The 15,881-nt window shown below is 35.3% G+C and overlaps 2 protein-coding genes across 2 annotated transcripts; one reads left to right on the top strand and one right to left on the bottom strand.

Moving 5' to 3' along the window:
• Positions 1 to 7,322: 7,322 nt before the first annotated feature.
• LOC120768243 (dnaJ homolog subfamily A member 2) lies at positions 7,323 to 9,799 on the bottom strand. Its single transcript, XM_040094832.1, has 3 exons — positions 9,560 to 9,799; positions 8,637 to 9,113; positions 7,323 to 8,571 (listed from the first exon to the last, which is right to left on the bottom strand). Exons 1-3 carry the CDS (start codon positions 9,626 to 9,628, stop codon positions 7,891 to 7,893), a joined length of 1,227 nt encoding a protein of 408 aa, XP_039950766.1. The 5' UTR covers positions 9,629 to 9,799; the 3' UTR covers positions 7,323 to 7,890.
• An 813-nt stretch (positions 9,800 to 10,612) lies between these two features.
• Positions 10,613 to 14,633, top strand: LOC120768138 (NAD-dependent histone deacetylase sirtuin-1). The gene is made up of 2 exons (XM_040094696.1): positions 10,613 to 12,244; positions 12,389 to 14,633. Exons 1-2 carry the CDS (start codon positions 10,927 to 10,929, stop codon positions 14,149 to 14,151), a joined length of 3,081 nt encoding a protein of 1,026 aa, XP_039950630.1. The 5' UTR covers positions 10,613 to 10,926; the 3' UTR covers positions 14,152 to 14,633.
• Positions 14,634 to 15,881: the final 1,248 nt, after the last annotated feature.

Genomic DNA, 15,881 nt, shown 5'->3' on the forward strand with positions numbered 1-15,881 from the left:
TACCGCCCACTACACCTTCCCATACACATACACATATACACACAAGTGAACTCGTTAATTGCCTGTAATAAATGTTGTCAACATTAATTGCCTTCACGCTTAAAACGCAGCGCCTGCAGTGAGCTCCAATAGTGCAACAACAACATATGAAGAACACACAATATTATATAAGAACAACAACACATGAGATCCCAAAAGATTATATAACAATAATAGCTGAATGAGCGTCACATATACATATATATATATATATATATCAGCTTGACAATTATGCAGCCAACCACTTCCGAAGAGCTTGAAAAAGGTGTCTTAAGTGACGATCACTTAGTGACTTCCGAATAAAGTCAGTAATGGTTTTAGTGTATTTACATGTCAGCGCCGCGCTGTCACATGACAGAAACCATAATTTTGCATTAAGAGATCACTTAATTAACAAGTCATCAAGATATTATTCTTCTGAAAGTGCTTTTCCTTAAGGGGTCGCGGTGGTCTAGAATTTTCAAAAAATCGATTCTTTTTTGTTTGATAGTTCGAAAGTATAATCCTTTAAGAATATACTGTAAAATGGAAGGATATTCACATTATTTTAGCTTCTACAGCCGTTTTAGCAGGTAGCGCGCGGTCGAGGGCTCAATGAATAGATGCTTTGTACGTCATTTATCTCAAAACTAATTTTTTCTGCGTGCCGTTGATGAAAAAAAAACTATCCATCCGAATCACTTGAAATTTTAATATGGTGTTTATAAGATCAATATCTATCGCTGGAACTACGATCAAATTTTAATTTTAAGAACTTTTTTTTCGATCTAAAACTGGTCCAAAAATAGCTGTTTTCAGAATCTGTACTTCAAAAGCGCGAAATTTTTTTAATTTTCAATTTTTTTTTGGTTGTAGTTCCTGCGATAGCTGCATTCCTACTGATTAGTAATTTATTTGGTTTTTATGTTTCAGATGTTCTGAAGAGTCAAAATCAACAACGGCACCGGGAGTCATTTTGTAAGATAGCTTTTTTTGGACGCCATTTTTAATATTGTTAAATTTTTTTTTTTATTTAACAAAAAAATATTTTTATACTTTTCATAAGTGTACAAATAAACTGTAAAAATTTTAAATCGATTGCTCTTTTTTTAAACCTTAAAAAAATATTCAGAATATTCACCCTTAATTTGAGCGTTCTAGACCAACGGGACCCCTTAAAATATAGTTAAGAAAATCGACGAAGCTGAAAAGAGAAACCTTTTTGAACGTGAAGTAACCGTCTTCTCGGAGGCTATCAAAATTTTCTTCTAAATTGTTGCGAAGCAACTGGCTAGTATTCGACCTAACCTCAAACATATATTAATGGTGTCTTAAAGATTTGGACTTAAAAGCAATGGAGTTTGAGGTAAAACTGTAAACAAATGTTTAAATACCGTTAAGAATTTGTTAAAATTTAAAGTCGCTTAGGTTTAGTCGTAAGGTTGACCCAAAATCGACAGACCTCACTTTGGCAGATATTCCGCCTTTGTGTTATCCATCCTAAAGTACTCTTAAAAATGGATCACCAGATCCTCATAGATCTACGAAGCGTTTTGAGCTCACTACAAATTTATTAAAACGATTATTCAATCAATCTCAACCACTTCGCTAGGTTCGCTAAAGGTGTGTCTAACGTGATATTTCAATGTCAGTCTGGCAAAAACCGTCAACAGAGGAGGAAGTGACAAGATGAATGCTTTGCAAAGAGCGTCCGACAGAATATTTAGCCGCACCGCATGTAAACCTCTTGGACAGTGTCCAGTCCGAACGAATACAATTGCGGCGAGATTGGCTTTAACAAAGAGCCAGTAGTTCGGAGGACTTCTTACAGTTCACTCTAGACCATAAGGATCCCGCCATCACACAAGTTCTAGTTCAGCTCACCGGAGGTCCAAAGGTCTAACGTCAGAATGCAAAAAGACATCGGATAACCGCCTCGCTCTCAATCGAATGGAATTGGGCAGGCATGCCCTCCCTAGTAAGCTCATTGGTTTTGCAGTTTCTGGCGATTCCGCTGTGTTCAGGCACCCACACAAGTATAATAGGGAAGAAACTTGAAGCTATTGCTAATGAGGTCATGCACTCTTTGACTAGTTTTGGGCGCCATCTCTGAAGGAAGTTGCACTTCGGTGCAGTACATATACTGCTATTTTGATGGCAGCAAGCTCCGCTTGAGATACACTACAGTGATCTGGTATTTTGAAACTAGAGTTTACGGAAAGTTTACGCAGGACTGTGAGCTGAGAAGGATCCGCCAAAAATTTGACGTAAATATAACAGATTTTCAAACACGAAACATTTAATTGGGCGCGTCGTTACATTGAGGTATTCAAATATGGAAGTTATGAGTCAGTTATGGTAACGACTGATAATATTCGGTATTACCTTTCAAATCCAAATATATTACTGACTTATATTTCTTACGTATAGTTTAGGTTTAGGTTTGTATATGTATATAAAAAGTGTATATATGTATGTAAATGTTTTGTACTCACTTTGGTGTGGCCTAATGCTGCATTTGTCTTGCGTTTGTCATTAATGTCAACTTCATTAGCAAAAGGCGGCTTCACTTTCTGATAGCTTCACTAAATTAACGAAGATACTTCTTACATTCAAACCTTTCGATGCATTTGTTTTTCGTTTTATTGCCGATTATGTTTCTGTGGCTTTAGAATTTTATGAGCGGCACTTAATGATGCATTTTGTCGATTTAACTGCTTAAACGCGAAACAAAATCGCCTAAAGCCCAAATTTGTAGACATTTGAAATCGAATGATTGTTGTTGCGTTTTTTTTAGAATTTAATGATTATTTAACACTTTTACCCACACCCTGAAAATGATGAAATGAATGGAAAGAAAAAAAAGAAAACATAAAAGGATCAGAAAGAAGGTAATGCTTGAGTTTAAAAATGAGATAAAATGAAAGAAATAATAAATTTAGAAAAAGAAGACGAAAAGAAGAAATATGAATATATGAATGTACATATGTATGCATATGTACGTAAGCGGAACGCATACATATGTGCTTATGGAGTTGAAGTACTTAAAATTCCAAAAGCTAATATATTTATATTATATTATATTTGAACTCCACCCTAATTTCAAATATTCTTGCACACTTCGATTTCATTCCAAAATGCTTGGATTACCACAAGAGGAGAAGGGCGGATTGGTGAAAGAGTACAATGTGGGGAACTATCCATCGACTCCAGCATTAAGATTCCTTCCTCATCAAGCGTTGATCAACTATCACCAGCTGTGCTGTCGCAAGGTCTTTCTGGTCCTATAGAAACATCTCACGACTTCCTCCGCGAATGTCCCGCTTTTGCCACATCAAGGCAAAAACAACTCGGCTCTCATAGACTTAGACATCCAGGGATTTGCAGTAGGTTCAGAGCTCTTTACTGATAGCTAATATCCAACTACAGAAGTTTTCAGTTTCCAAAATAAACATAAACCCACGTATCGTCACCAGTAAGGATATCATTGATGAATGCGGGCTCCTTAGCTACATTGTCAAGCATATGACATGCCTTATACCCAAAACATTAACCAGATGTGTTGAGTCGATCCATTAGAGATGTTGAGATCTTCCGCTATATCTCTGGCACCAACACGACGATTTTCAAGTACTGTTTCCTTAACTTTTCGATGTTAACGTGGATGGACGTCTCTCTTCACTGAATGCTTAGTCCACTCAAATACTTGTGTTCGTGATAAAGTAGACTCCCAAAAATAATTCTGCAATATTTTCAACAATTAGAAAGCCGTGATTCCATTGGCCAAATGATCAATTTTGTTTCCATGCTGAAAATCGCCAGAAAAAGTTTTCACGTCGAAGCAAACTGACAAATAGGTGTCAAACACAACTAATTGGCATATGGAGATCAAACGTCACAGGAACATAAAAAAAATTATACAAATTTGACAAAAAAAAGTACTATTCAACTGATATAATTTGAATGCGCATTTTAAATGAACTAATCCGGGTCAAATTTTAACATTGGTTATGAGCGGGGCAACATTATTTTCAACGACATATTTAATATTTTGGTTTAGAAAAGTAATTTACAGTTCGGATGCGTGCAGGCTTAGACCACTCCTTACTGCGGGATGAAAATTTAAGAATAGCGAAACAATTCTACGACCATTTCTTTAAGATTCGACTATGCTTATCTTAAAATTAAGAAAATTACTACTAAATTCTTATTTAACTTAACTTTTTAGTTAAATTTATCATTTCTATGCTCGCTTCATAAAATGTTGCTCATACGCCCCTTTGACCCCATTACGTTTTTTAGCCTCCACCACTCGTATCTTAGAAAACTTTATTACTTTAATTGTTTTACAGTTAAACTTCACAGTGAGTTATTGTTGTGGCTTTGTTTTCTTTACTGTTATGTTTTCCTGCTATTCTAATCTCACTCATACATATACATACATACGTACTTGCGCTTATAATATTTGCATGACAATTTTTTCACAATTTGCATTTTCTTATCGCTTATAGAAATAGTGCATTAGAAAAGTTTTTCAAGGCCATTGACACTAACTGTAAATATATATATATCAGTGCATGTAACGTACAAACGCAAATATACATATGTAAATAATTAGTGCAAATACTTAAAGCGGACAATGGCTGGCACTTAACCGTGCAAGTGAGATAAGCGCGGCAAGAACGGCATTTAAATAAGTACTTTAAATATACACACATATATACATATGTATATATTTATAAACGCAGAGATTAGATTTATACACACTTGCATATATATTTATAAAATATTCTTACGAAATGCATAAATCTAAGTATAAATATAAAAAAATGAAATAAAACAAAAGTGCAATACCGATGGCCTTAAACTATTTTCAGCATAGAACTGAGAGAGGAGGGCCAACTTATAGTATTGTATCGCAAAAATGTCCGCTTTCTTAGAATAACTTTTCCTCAGCTACTGTTGCATAGACCATCCTGGGCACAGGGCATTAAGATCAAATTTGACCCGGACAATTCCATTCCACTTCTTCAACTCCGCTGGTGCTTTTTCTGCTGCCGCATCCATCCTTACCCACACATTTTACAGAACACTTTTGAGGGCTACTTTAAAAGGTTAAATGGGTTTCCTAGTGCAAAGCAAAAACCGGTCTGTTTTAAATAATTTTTCAAAGTTTCATATAAAAAATTTAACATTTAACTCAGACTTTTTATTATTCCGAAGATACATATGTACATATTTTGCAAATATTTTGTAAAATTTTCAAAGGAAAATATTAAAAACTCGACTATGTCGAAGTCATATCCGACAGCTCCTCGGAAAAAAAGATGCCTCCACGTTGACAGCAGAACTTCTTACATTATCAAAGACCGTAAACTAGGTATTGGATGAAGGAAAAATAAAAAAAATTAAATTTGTTTTTACAAAAACATGCAGATTTCGATGACAATTTCTCGACGTTGTTTTTAATAGCTAAATGGAACAAACAAATCCTTCGTCAAAGACCTTGTAAATTACATCTCGAAGACCTGTAAAATTTTTTATTAAGAACGGTTGAGAAGTTCACAAGAAATCTTGACAACCGACTTTGAAAACACAATTTAGAGAAAAATGCGCTTAAAATTTTAAGTGACTATATCATTTTGACCTCGAACGCACAACTTTTCAAGGCTGTATCTCCAAAACTATTACTCGGATCTTTTTGAGAATTTAGGACAATATTAACACATTTTTTTGATGCCGTGAACCAATGTAACCCCTTAATTGACATCATTTAACGATACGGCAGGAATGGTAAGGTTAGAGGTCAATGCATTCGTAGGATTAGATTGCCAAAAGGACACCTTTGGTAGAAATAAATCTGGGCAATGCCGTTAACATAGAACCGGCCATCGTGCGAATCAATTCTGTTGTTGTTGTAACGGGTACCTAATCCTCATTAGGACGGTAAGGACTAGATAAGATGGCATCGACGTCATCCAACAGAAGGCCCAGGAAACGTGCTGTTTCGACGGGGTCGGACCAAAGGGAGAAGGCTGTCAGATTAATAGGAGTATTCTGGATAAATAGAAGTTTAATCTGCTGCAGTATCCAGAACGATGTGAAGGTCTAACCCTATTTAGAAGTGTAAGACTTAGTGCGAATGAATTCTCGTCACAATCGCTTCTATACTATTACATGAGAGACGAAATTTTCTATAACAGTGAAGTTACCATTAATAGCAACTTTTGATACAAAATGCAAATAGTCTGTTTGTAGTTTTGTGGCAAACTTAATATACGACGTTCAGTATAGAACGCTCAGTGTACATACATACATACATATATACAATGTATATTGTTCTACGACTCTCATTGAAGCGTTCGAGCCTAATCAAGCGTGATTTGTTTAAATTGACAATGGCGTCAACGGCATCGATTTGCAGTAGCGCTTAGCCAAGCAGACGGAATGTTGAATCTTCAACAATTATTTCAAAAACTGATCAACTTTGAATGCTTAATGAGTATACGCCAATATAATGAGCGTTTGGGTTACATTTCTCTGTACAACTATCTAAGTATGTATGTATAGGGATATACATATGTAAGTACATATTCATTTAAGAATATTCATAACAATATTATAATAAATGCATAATATGGCATATATATTATAATAACATATAATATATTTTCATATACATACAAGTATTAACAATATACCTACATATGTACATATGTATACTGAAAAATCAACTAAGTATATGCAAAAGTAAATTAAAAAAACAAAAAAGTGTGTGAGGGTATTCTGAAGGCCTAACTATATACTACTCAGCATTTTCGAGGGAACATACTTCAAAACTCAGATTACCTACGTAAATATCGAATAGCAATGTCGCTTCAAACCAAAAGAGAAGTAAAAAATTACCTTACTCCTAAATCCACGTTAGTGTTTATGTAATATATGTTTTTTGATTGTAGTTTCACGAAATGACAATGTATGAATTTTGGTGTTTGATTGCTGTTTCACGCAAAGAAAATGTGTGTTTGTTGGTTTTTGATTGTTGTTGCACGAAAATTGAGTGTGTGGAATTATTGCTATGTCCAAAACTCGTAACACTACTGCTGACTCGTTTCCGAGAATTTTCTCGTAAGCATACTTGCTTGCAACACGAACAGCTGCATTTCAAAAATTAAAACAAAAAATTAAAAATAAAAAATAAATTAGCTAATGCGTTTAAGAAATAACTGCAAATGTCACCTTTTTGACTGCCACAAGCATTAAATAATTTCCGCGTTGTCTTCATTTCAATAAATCGCCAAATATTTACATTCCATTAATCCTTGCGGAATGTGCACATTTTTAGTATTTATTTTAGTATATTTATTAATTTAAAGATATTTAGTCTTGGTCAACAAATTAGAATTTGCTTAGCAGTGCTCAGCACGCTGCCGAATTAAAATAACATTTCTCTCGCCAATCGGTTTGTTTACAACATACATCGCGTTTATATTATTACAGTAAGTAAATGATAATGTGTAAGTGAAACAAAAACGTTCAAATTGAATGCTTCAAAAATATGTTAAGTCCAAAAAGTGCATACATACAATGTAACGTGAAAGAAAAAGGTGAAATTATAAGAAAAACTAACTGAACGTAGCACACTACGTACATACGTATGCAATACACACTACATTTACGCGCTTATTATCAATTATATTTTTTATCATTGGTTAGGTTTTATCATCATGGTCGTTTTCATCGTACTGCATAGTGCATGCACAAAATTTCGTATTCGCACCAAAAATTTGCCTTTTCAACTGTCACAATATTTTCAACTACATCTACACATACATATAGCTGCGCTTTACGTTTTACGTTACACACTGCGCTTTATCCCGTTTGACATTGTACACTATCGAAATGTGGTGTACCATCTTCGTCGTCATCATCCATGCCACCATGTGCACCAGCATGACTTCCTTCGCCAAAGGGTGGCACTTCCATCATCACAACTTCTTCTGCATCTTCCGGCATTGTGAAGGGTGGGCGTGGTGGTAGTAGCGTCTCTAGCAATTGCATTTGTTCTATAGTCGCGAAATTATCATCCGGGAAGTCAATGTTGAATTCCACAAATAAATCGCCACGTTCAAAGGGATTATTGCGCAAAGGCATACCCTCACCGGTGACCACTCTTAGTTCGGCATGCTTTATAACATCGCCTGGTTTATTTGTGATATATATGGTGCGTCCATCTAGATGTTGGAAGCAATGCACAAATCCACATAATGCTTGGGTAACATTTATGTGTATATCACGCAGGAATAAATCGTTTTGTCGTCGTATGAAAACGTGATGTTCGGCTTGCACTAAAACAACTATAAGATCGCCACGCTCGCCTACCAAAGGCTGATTGCCCGCTGATGCGAATAGTACTTTCAACATATTTGGTGCACCTTTTTCAATAGGCACTTCTTGCTTTACCTCCTCTTCCACCAAGCCACTGCCGCTACAAGTGGTGCAGCGGCATTCTTCTGGTATGGTTGTGCCACGTCCATAACAGGACGGACAGGTCTATGTGCATGTAAAATAATAATGTTTTACCATAAGAATTACTTATTTAACTTATTTTTACTTACGGATTCAAATGCGTTCACAAAAGCACCCATAAATGAGTAGTTTGCAGTACGACCTGTGCCATTGCACGCTTTACATTGATCCATATTAGTTTTCGGTCCACCTTCACCATCGCATGCCGCACAATAGGAAGTCCGTGTGTATTCAATAGACTTTGAGACATTGCCGTTGAACAATTCTTCGAGCGTCACTTCTAGTTTTTTAACGACTTGTGCTGCTGCACGCGCCCTACTATTGCCTCCACCGCCACCACTACTATGACTATGACCGCCACTGAATGGAAACCAATGGGAGAAGAATTCTGACGCATCGCCGAAACCATCACTGCCTTCTTGTAGCCCTTTCAGTCCATAGCGATCGTAGATTTTACGTTTGTCTGGATCAGAAAGTATCTCATATGCAAATGATATTTCTTTAAATTTGTCACCAGCTTCTGGATTCTTGTCCGGATGAAATTCTTTCGCCAATTTTCGATAATTCTGAAATTTTTTTTTTTTATTAATATATAGATTACTTATAATATTACTACAGAATAACAATAAAAAAAATTACCCCATACAATAAATGTAAACAAAGTCAACCTATAGCGATCAGCTGTTTTGTGGAACTTATTCCCCGCAAATAGCAAATAATTACAACCGACAAACAGCGATGCGTTATGAAAGGCTTCCCCCTTTGCGGCGCGCTCGAATATGCCTAAAGTAACTTTAAACTTCCATAAGCTAAATGAAATTATACTTGTTCCTAACGGGAGTTTGTAAAATTCCGACTTTTGCTTACGCCATCGAAGGGCTTTAAACTGTTGCATTCAATATTTATATTATCGTTCTCAATGAACTGCGGCAAGCATCCGCTGCTTTCTAGCCAATTTGATTCATTCGCTAAACTTCGTCTCGTACGTACAACGAATCCTGCAAATGCTTACCTTTTTAATTTCAGCATCTGTTGAATTTTTATTCACTCCAAGAATTTCGTACAGCTCTACATTCTCCATAATTAAAACTTTCTAAATTTTTGGCAAAAAAATCAATTTTCCTCAATATTTTCCGTCGTCACAAACACAAAATAACTGTTGAGAAAATTTTGCATTGAGAAAGCTTTCTGTCTTCTTCCTACGTTCGTTAACGACGGCGACGCAATGATGACCAAATTGACAATTCGCTTTTGTTGATGTGTTGTCAACTTTTCGAAAATCTTATAGGGATTTTATTGTTTATTTCCAATTTGAAAATAGAACCTAAAAAATAATTTTTTATAGATGTAGATGTTGCGACGTATAAAAAATGGTGAATTAGAAATTATATACATATTTGCAAGACTTTTCAGTAAATGAGTATAAAAGATTTCCCATGTATACATATAAAAATATAAATATCATTCTAATAATATTATATATAATGGTTTATCGGTCCCAATACTGGTGTACTATGTCTTACAAGGTACTTTTGCTGATTGTCATTTATATTAACAACAATTTTTTCCAATAATGAATTTCGAATTAATTTAATGTAATTAATAGCCTGTTGGCAACCCTCACCTTGCACCTGAGCGAAAATTTTCCACTCAGTGTTGCATTGTTGTTAAAGAGGAATTGATTGGAATATATAAACATTTAATTTTTCACAAAATTGTTAATAAAACGTTGCTTATTATTCAATATTTGGTGGCATTTTATCCTATAAGAAATTATGAATCAATTAAGTTGTTCAGACGCTTACATCTAATTTGAAAAGAACGAGATACTACTACGCTTTAACGAGAGTTGGAGAAAGCACTAGAATTGCACACAGCAACCCTATCAGACGACGGCCATTTTTGTTCACGTCATTGACGAGCCACCAAAAAATATTTTCGTCTGTGTTTGGGCGAGGATCATTTGCTGCAATTACCGTGTTAAATATTCGCAAAAATTAACAAAAATTACGAAAATTATTATTAGAATTTCTAATTAATATATGAATAAATAATAATATTAAAAAAATTGAAAAAAATGTTAAATGAAAAACGCGGTTTTTCTTAGCGAAAAGTGTGAAAAAACGGCGGAGAAAAATTTTACATCAGCAAAAGAGACGAAAGGAAAATTTTGTGTGTACCAACGAAGCAGCGACGAAAACGTAACATACGAGGACGGATAAACAAGGCGAGGAGTGAGTGCGAGAGAGTACGCGTTAGTTGTTGGTCTCCAATCTGAGGTGGGAAAGAGAGAGTTTTGTATTTGCATTTATACAACATTATAAGGAAAGGGTTTTCGCATTATTATCATAGAAGGTGGTTTCTATAAACCAAGTGGAAATGATGGAAAGTTTCGAGGAAACTCATATAGGCACTTCACATTCTGATAAGCGTGATTTGCATGATGTGAAAATACATGAAACATGTTTGTCGGCCAATTGTACAACACTCATGGCCAGTAAACAGAGTTTTGATTTTGGCGCCGAAATAGTTGATACACAAACAATAGCACCAGAACGCGAAAGCAATATGAAAACAAACTGCGAAAGTATAGCAACAACTGCAACAGTGGCGGTAGCAGCATCTACCTCACCTGATGAAATTCCAGCGGCAAATATTGAAACACCATTGAATGTTGTCGAACTGCCAACAAAAGACAATTGTATAAATGAAGAAGACCATGACGATGATGATGGCGAAGATGACGGCGCTGACAGTTATCAAACAGATGATGATTTGGTGGAGGAAGGAAATGAGGAGTCCCAAGAATTTAGTGGTAATACAAATAATGATGTTTCCCAGGACAGTGACGACTCCACATCTGATTCGGATTATTCTGATTTAAGTGGCTTATCGGATATGTCTGGCCGTGAATGGAAACCAATAAGCGCACGCCCCATTAATTGGGTACAAAAGCAAATTCATGCTGGCGCTAATCCGCGTGATTTGCTTTCACAAATGTTGCCTTCCAATGCACATCCAATAGCGCCAGGTGTGAATGACATGATGCTATGGCGCATTCTGGCTAGCATGTTATCCGAACCACCGCGACGTCAGAAACTACGTTATATTAACACATTTGAAGATGTCATACAATTGATACAACAATCGACAAATATTATTGTGCTGACTGGTGCCGGTGTGTCTGTATCTTGTGGCATACCAGACTTTCGTTCTAGTGACGGTATCTACAGTCGTTTGGCAAAAGATTTTCCCAATTTGCCTGATCCACAAGCTATGTTTGACATCAACTACTTTTCACGTGATCCACGTCCATTCTTCAAGTTTGCTCGCGAAATATATCCAGGACAATTTAAACCATCACCTTGTCATCGCTTCATCAAATTACTCGAAGAGAAGCAGAAACTTTTACGGAATTATACACAAAATATCGATACGTTGGAACAGGTGGCTGGCATTAAAAATGTTATTGAGTGTCATGGTTCGTTCTCAACCGCTTCTTGCACCAAATGCAAAGTTAAGTGCACAGCTGACGCAATACGCGAAGATATTTTCTCACAGCGCATCCCGGTCTGTAGACGTTGCCAGCCGAATGTACAGCAGAGTGTGAACGCTTCCGATGCTGTATCTGACGCTGACCTAAGACAGCTTGTGGAAAATGGTATAATGAAGCCAGACATTGTTTTCTTTGGCGAAGGTAAGTGCGCTGTTGAAATTTCTGAGAATTCGCTTTGTTTTTTTTAAATTAGTATTATTTACAGAATATTATTTTATGACTTTTATATATGATATTTCTTCTATAATCTAATTACATTTAAAATATTCAAATCATGTTGCACAGGTCTTCCTGAGGAGTTTCACACAGTCATGGCAAGTGACAAGGATAAATGCGACCTGCTAATTGTTATAGGTTCTTCACTTAAAGTGCGGCCGGTAGCATTGATACCCAGCTCAATACCAGCTAATGTTCCCCAAATACTTATCAATCGCGAGCAATTACATCATCTTGAATTCGATGTGGAATTATTGGGAGATTCAGATGTTATTATCAATCAACTTTGTCATCATTTAGGAGACGATTGGAAAGAAATCTGCTACGACAATGTTGTATTAAAAGAATCGAAAGAACTTTTACCCTTGGAAGAGGAAGAAAACAACGATGAAAGTGAGGAGTACGCCCAACAGATGCTAGATACGGACACACAATCAGTCAAGTCCAGCGCATCCACAGATATAGCGCTACGCTCAGCTGGTGCCTATTCAGACAGCGGATTCGAATCCTCCACATCGTCTGGCATGGTGCTAGCTAAACCCGTTGCTACAGTGGCAAATAGTGAGGCTAACGAAGCGATTGAGAAAATCAAGAGCACCATATTAGAACTTAATCATCCGCTAACAAAAACACACGAAGCGAGCGATTTGGTAACCGTAGACTACTTAGAAGATCCCCAAGATGCAGAGGATTTCGAAAATCGTTCATTTCAACCATTCAATGCGCGCGTAAGTGAGCCCCAACATCACACCGCCTACGGTATGCATTCGCGGCACTTATCCGTAGACTCCTCAAAAGACAGTGGTATTTTGGGCGACTCATCAAACTCCGCGCTTATTTCGAACAATATCGTTGGCACACTACCGCCACCAATTACAAATTTCGGAGATAGTGGTGGCACAACTACCTTGGAAGACTTGAACACCGCCACAACAACCTGCGCAGACACCACACTAACCACACCAGCAACAACAGATACAACAGTAGAGACTACGCAAGAAATGTCAAAAGAATTAGTAGAAAATAAATCGGCAAATATCGCCTTACGACGCAGTGTCAAAAAATACCGTACTGCAGCGGAACGTTTACTTGAAGGCACCTACTATGCACATGACACCGTTTCAGCGTACGTATTCCCAGGTGCACAAGTATCGTGGTGGTCTGATATGGGGGACGAAGATGAGGGCAATGACATTATCGGTAATGTTTACGACGATGAGGATGAAGATGACATTGATGCAAATGGTGGACCGCTATCGCCACTCTTACCGCCATCAGTGGAAGCAGAGGTGGTTAGTGAAATAACAACAACAAGTGCATTCGCAATTTGCGCCAAACAAACGCTCCCGGTGGTATACAACAAGATCAGCCATGAAGTGCACAGCAATGAGACGGAAGTACAAATTGTTGGCCAAGCAGCTGCGACTATCGTAAATAATACAACAGCAACAGCTACAACAACATATGCCTGCAGCACAACAGAAAGCAGCACATACAAGTGCGAAGCTGTGACAGTGCCACCAACGTTCGCTCCATCACCACAAAAGAGAGCTTGTGAATGCCCGCCAACGCTTAGCAATAACAGTTATGCAAATGCCGCCACAAACGAAAGTAGTCAAAGCAGTCCGCCTCCCATTAAACGCATACGCTCAACAGATGATAAGCAGACCGTTGTGGATGAGGTTGAGCAAACTACAGATTTGGCTAAAGTTCTTACACCGGCCAGTAGTGTTGGTGCAGTGGAAAGCAGTGTAGCAGTTGCAATGAAGCAGCTGAGTACAAGCACAGACAACACGCCGTCGCCATTAGTAGCCACAACATTGCAGAATTAAGTGTATGTACGTATTTATTTTGGTATGACTAATAACGGACCTTACACCGACCGCTTTGGCTTATTCTTGGGCAACTTTAATTGAATAGGCTAGGAAGGGAACGAAACAACAACAATAACAAACAAATGTTTGCATAAATTAAATTAATTTATTTTTTTGCTATATTTTAATAGAATTGTAACTGTACATAAATATATGCATTTGACACTTGTCCAATTAAACAAATAAGTTTTACGTAAAGTGAATATTACTATTGGCTTTTGTTTTGCACTGAAGTCCAACAGCTGATGAGTACTTGTTTGGAATACGAAATTTAGCTTTTTACAAGTATTTTCAACTATTAAAACCGTACCTAACTTTTGAGCAATAAAGGGTCTTGCATAAATATATATAGTATGTCACGATTACTTTGTTCGCGTATATCCATAGTTAAACAAGTAGAATTCTGTTTGGACAGACTTAATATGTGACTGTAATATTTTTATTTTCTTTTGTTTTTATAAATATGGCATTACTTTTCATTTCATGTTTATATTTTATACATAATTTATACAAAAATAAAAAAAATTATTGACTTGAATGCTATACATATAAAATTATTTAATAGCGCTGTTATTGTGTAATATTGAATTAAAAATGTTTACATTATTTTGCTTATCTGTTTGGATTAGTTTTGCGCAGCATTTGTAATGATTTCCAAAAAAAAATATATATATAGATCCTCTTTTCGGATTGCTTTTTACTACAGAAAATTCGGAAATCAATTTTTTTATAAAATTTTTGTTATTTGTTTTATTTATTAAAAAAAGTAAAAAATTTTATAGCTAATCATTCTTGAAATATATACACCTGTATTTTTTAAATTTTAAATTTTGATTTTTCATTATTATTTTTGATTATTAATTTAATTTTGGTATTCAATTCAAAATATTTTTAAAATACGTTTTTTAAATTACTTTTTTGTTTTATTTTGTTTTTAGTTTACGTAAATTAACTTTTCTACGAAAAGGTTTTTTTCAAAGACGACACTTGAACTGAATTGAAATAACAAAAAATTTAATTTTAATTCGCAGACGATAAGGCTTTGTTTTATATTTTACGAGTTTTGCATTTTTTTTATGTTTCTTGGTTTTGAAATTTTTTTTAATATAAAAATTTTTTTTCTCAATGTTTCAAAACAAATAACCAATGTTAATCAAATCTTCACATTTTTTAAATATTTTTTTTACTTATATTACCAATATTTTGTTAGTCTATAATTTTATTTTTTTTATTAAAATCGTAAATTTTGTCCTATATTTTGTTATTCTTTTATGATTATTTTATGTAACATAATTTATTTCAAGTACCCGTGATTGGAGTGAAACAAAATTTATTGTGTAAATTTATTTTATTCTTTTTAATAATTTTTTAATTTTTTTTTTGTAATTTAAAATTTTTTTTGAAATTTTTTAATTTTATTTTATTTTTGTTTTATTTATTTAATTTTATTCATTTTTTATTAATATTTATATGTTTTAGTTCTTTTTTTTTAATATTTTGACACCTATTCTTTCCAACTCTTGTCGTATCCAACTCAAAATTCAATTCTGTCCAAAGCATTACGAAATTTTTACAATTTTTTTACTTAATGGGTGTGTGGATCACACAGTTTGTATTTGGTCTTTGACTTGCATTGAAAAATAAATAAATTTAACGAAACTACATATATCTTGCATTTTCGTAGAGCG

Source organism: Bactrocera tryoni, chromosome 2 (genome assembly GCF_016617805.1).
Source record: "Bactrocera tryoni isolate S06 chromosome 2, CSIRO_BtryS06_freeze2, whole genome shotgun sequence".
NCBI classification, from domain to species: domain Eukaryota; kingdom Metazoa; phylum Arthropoda; class Insecta; order Diptera; family Tephritidae; genus Bactrocera; species Bactrocera tryoni.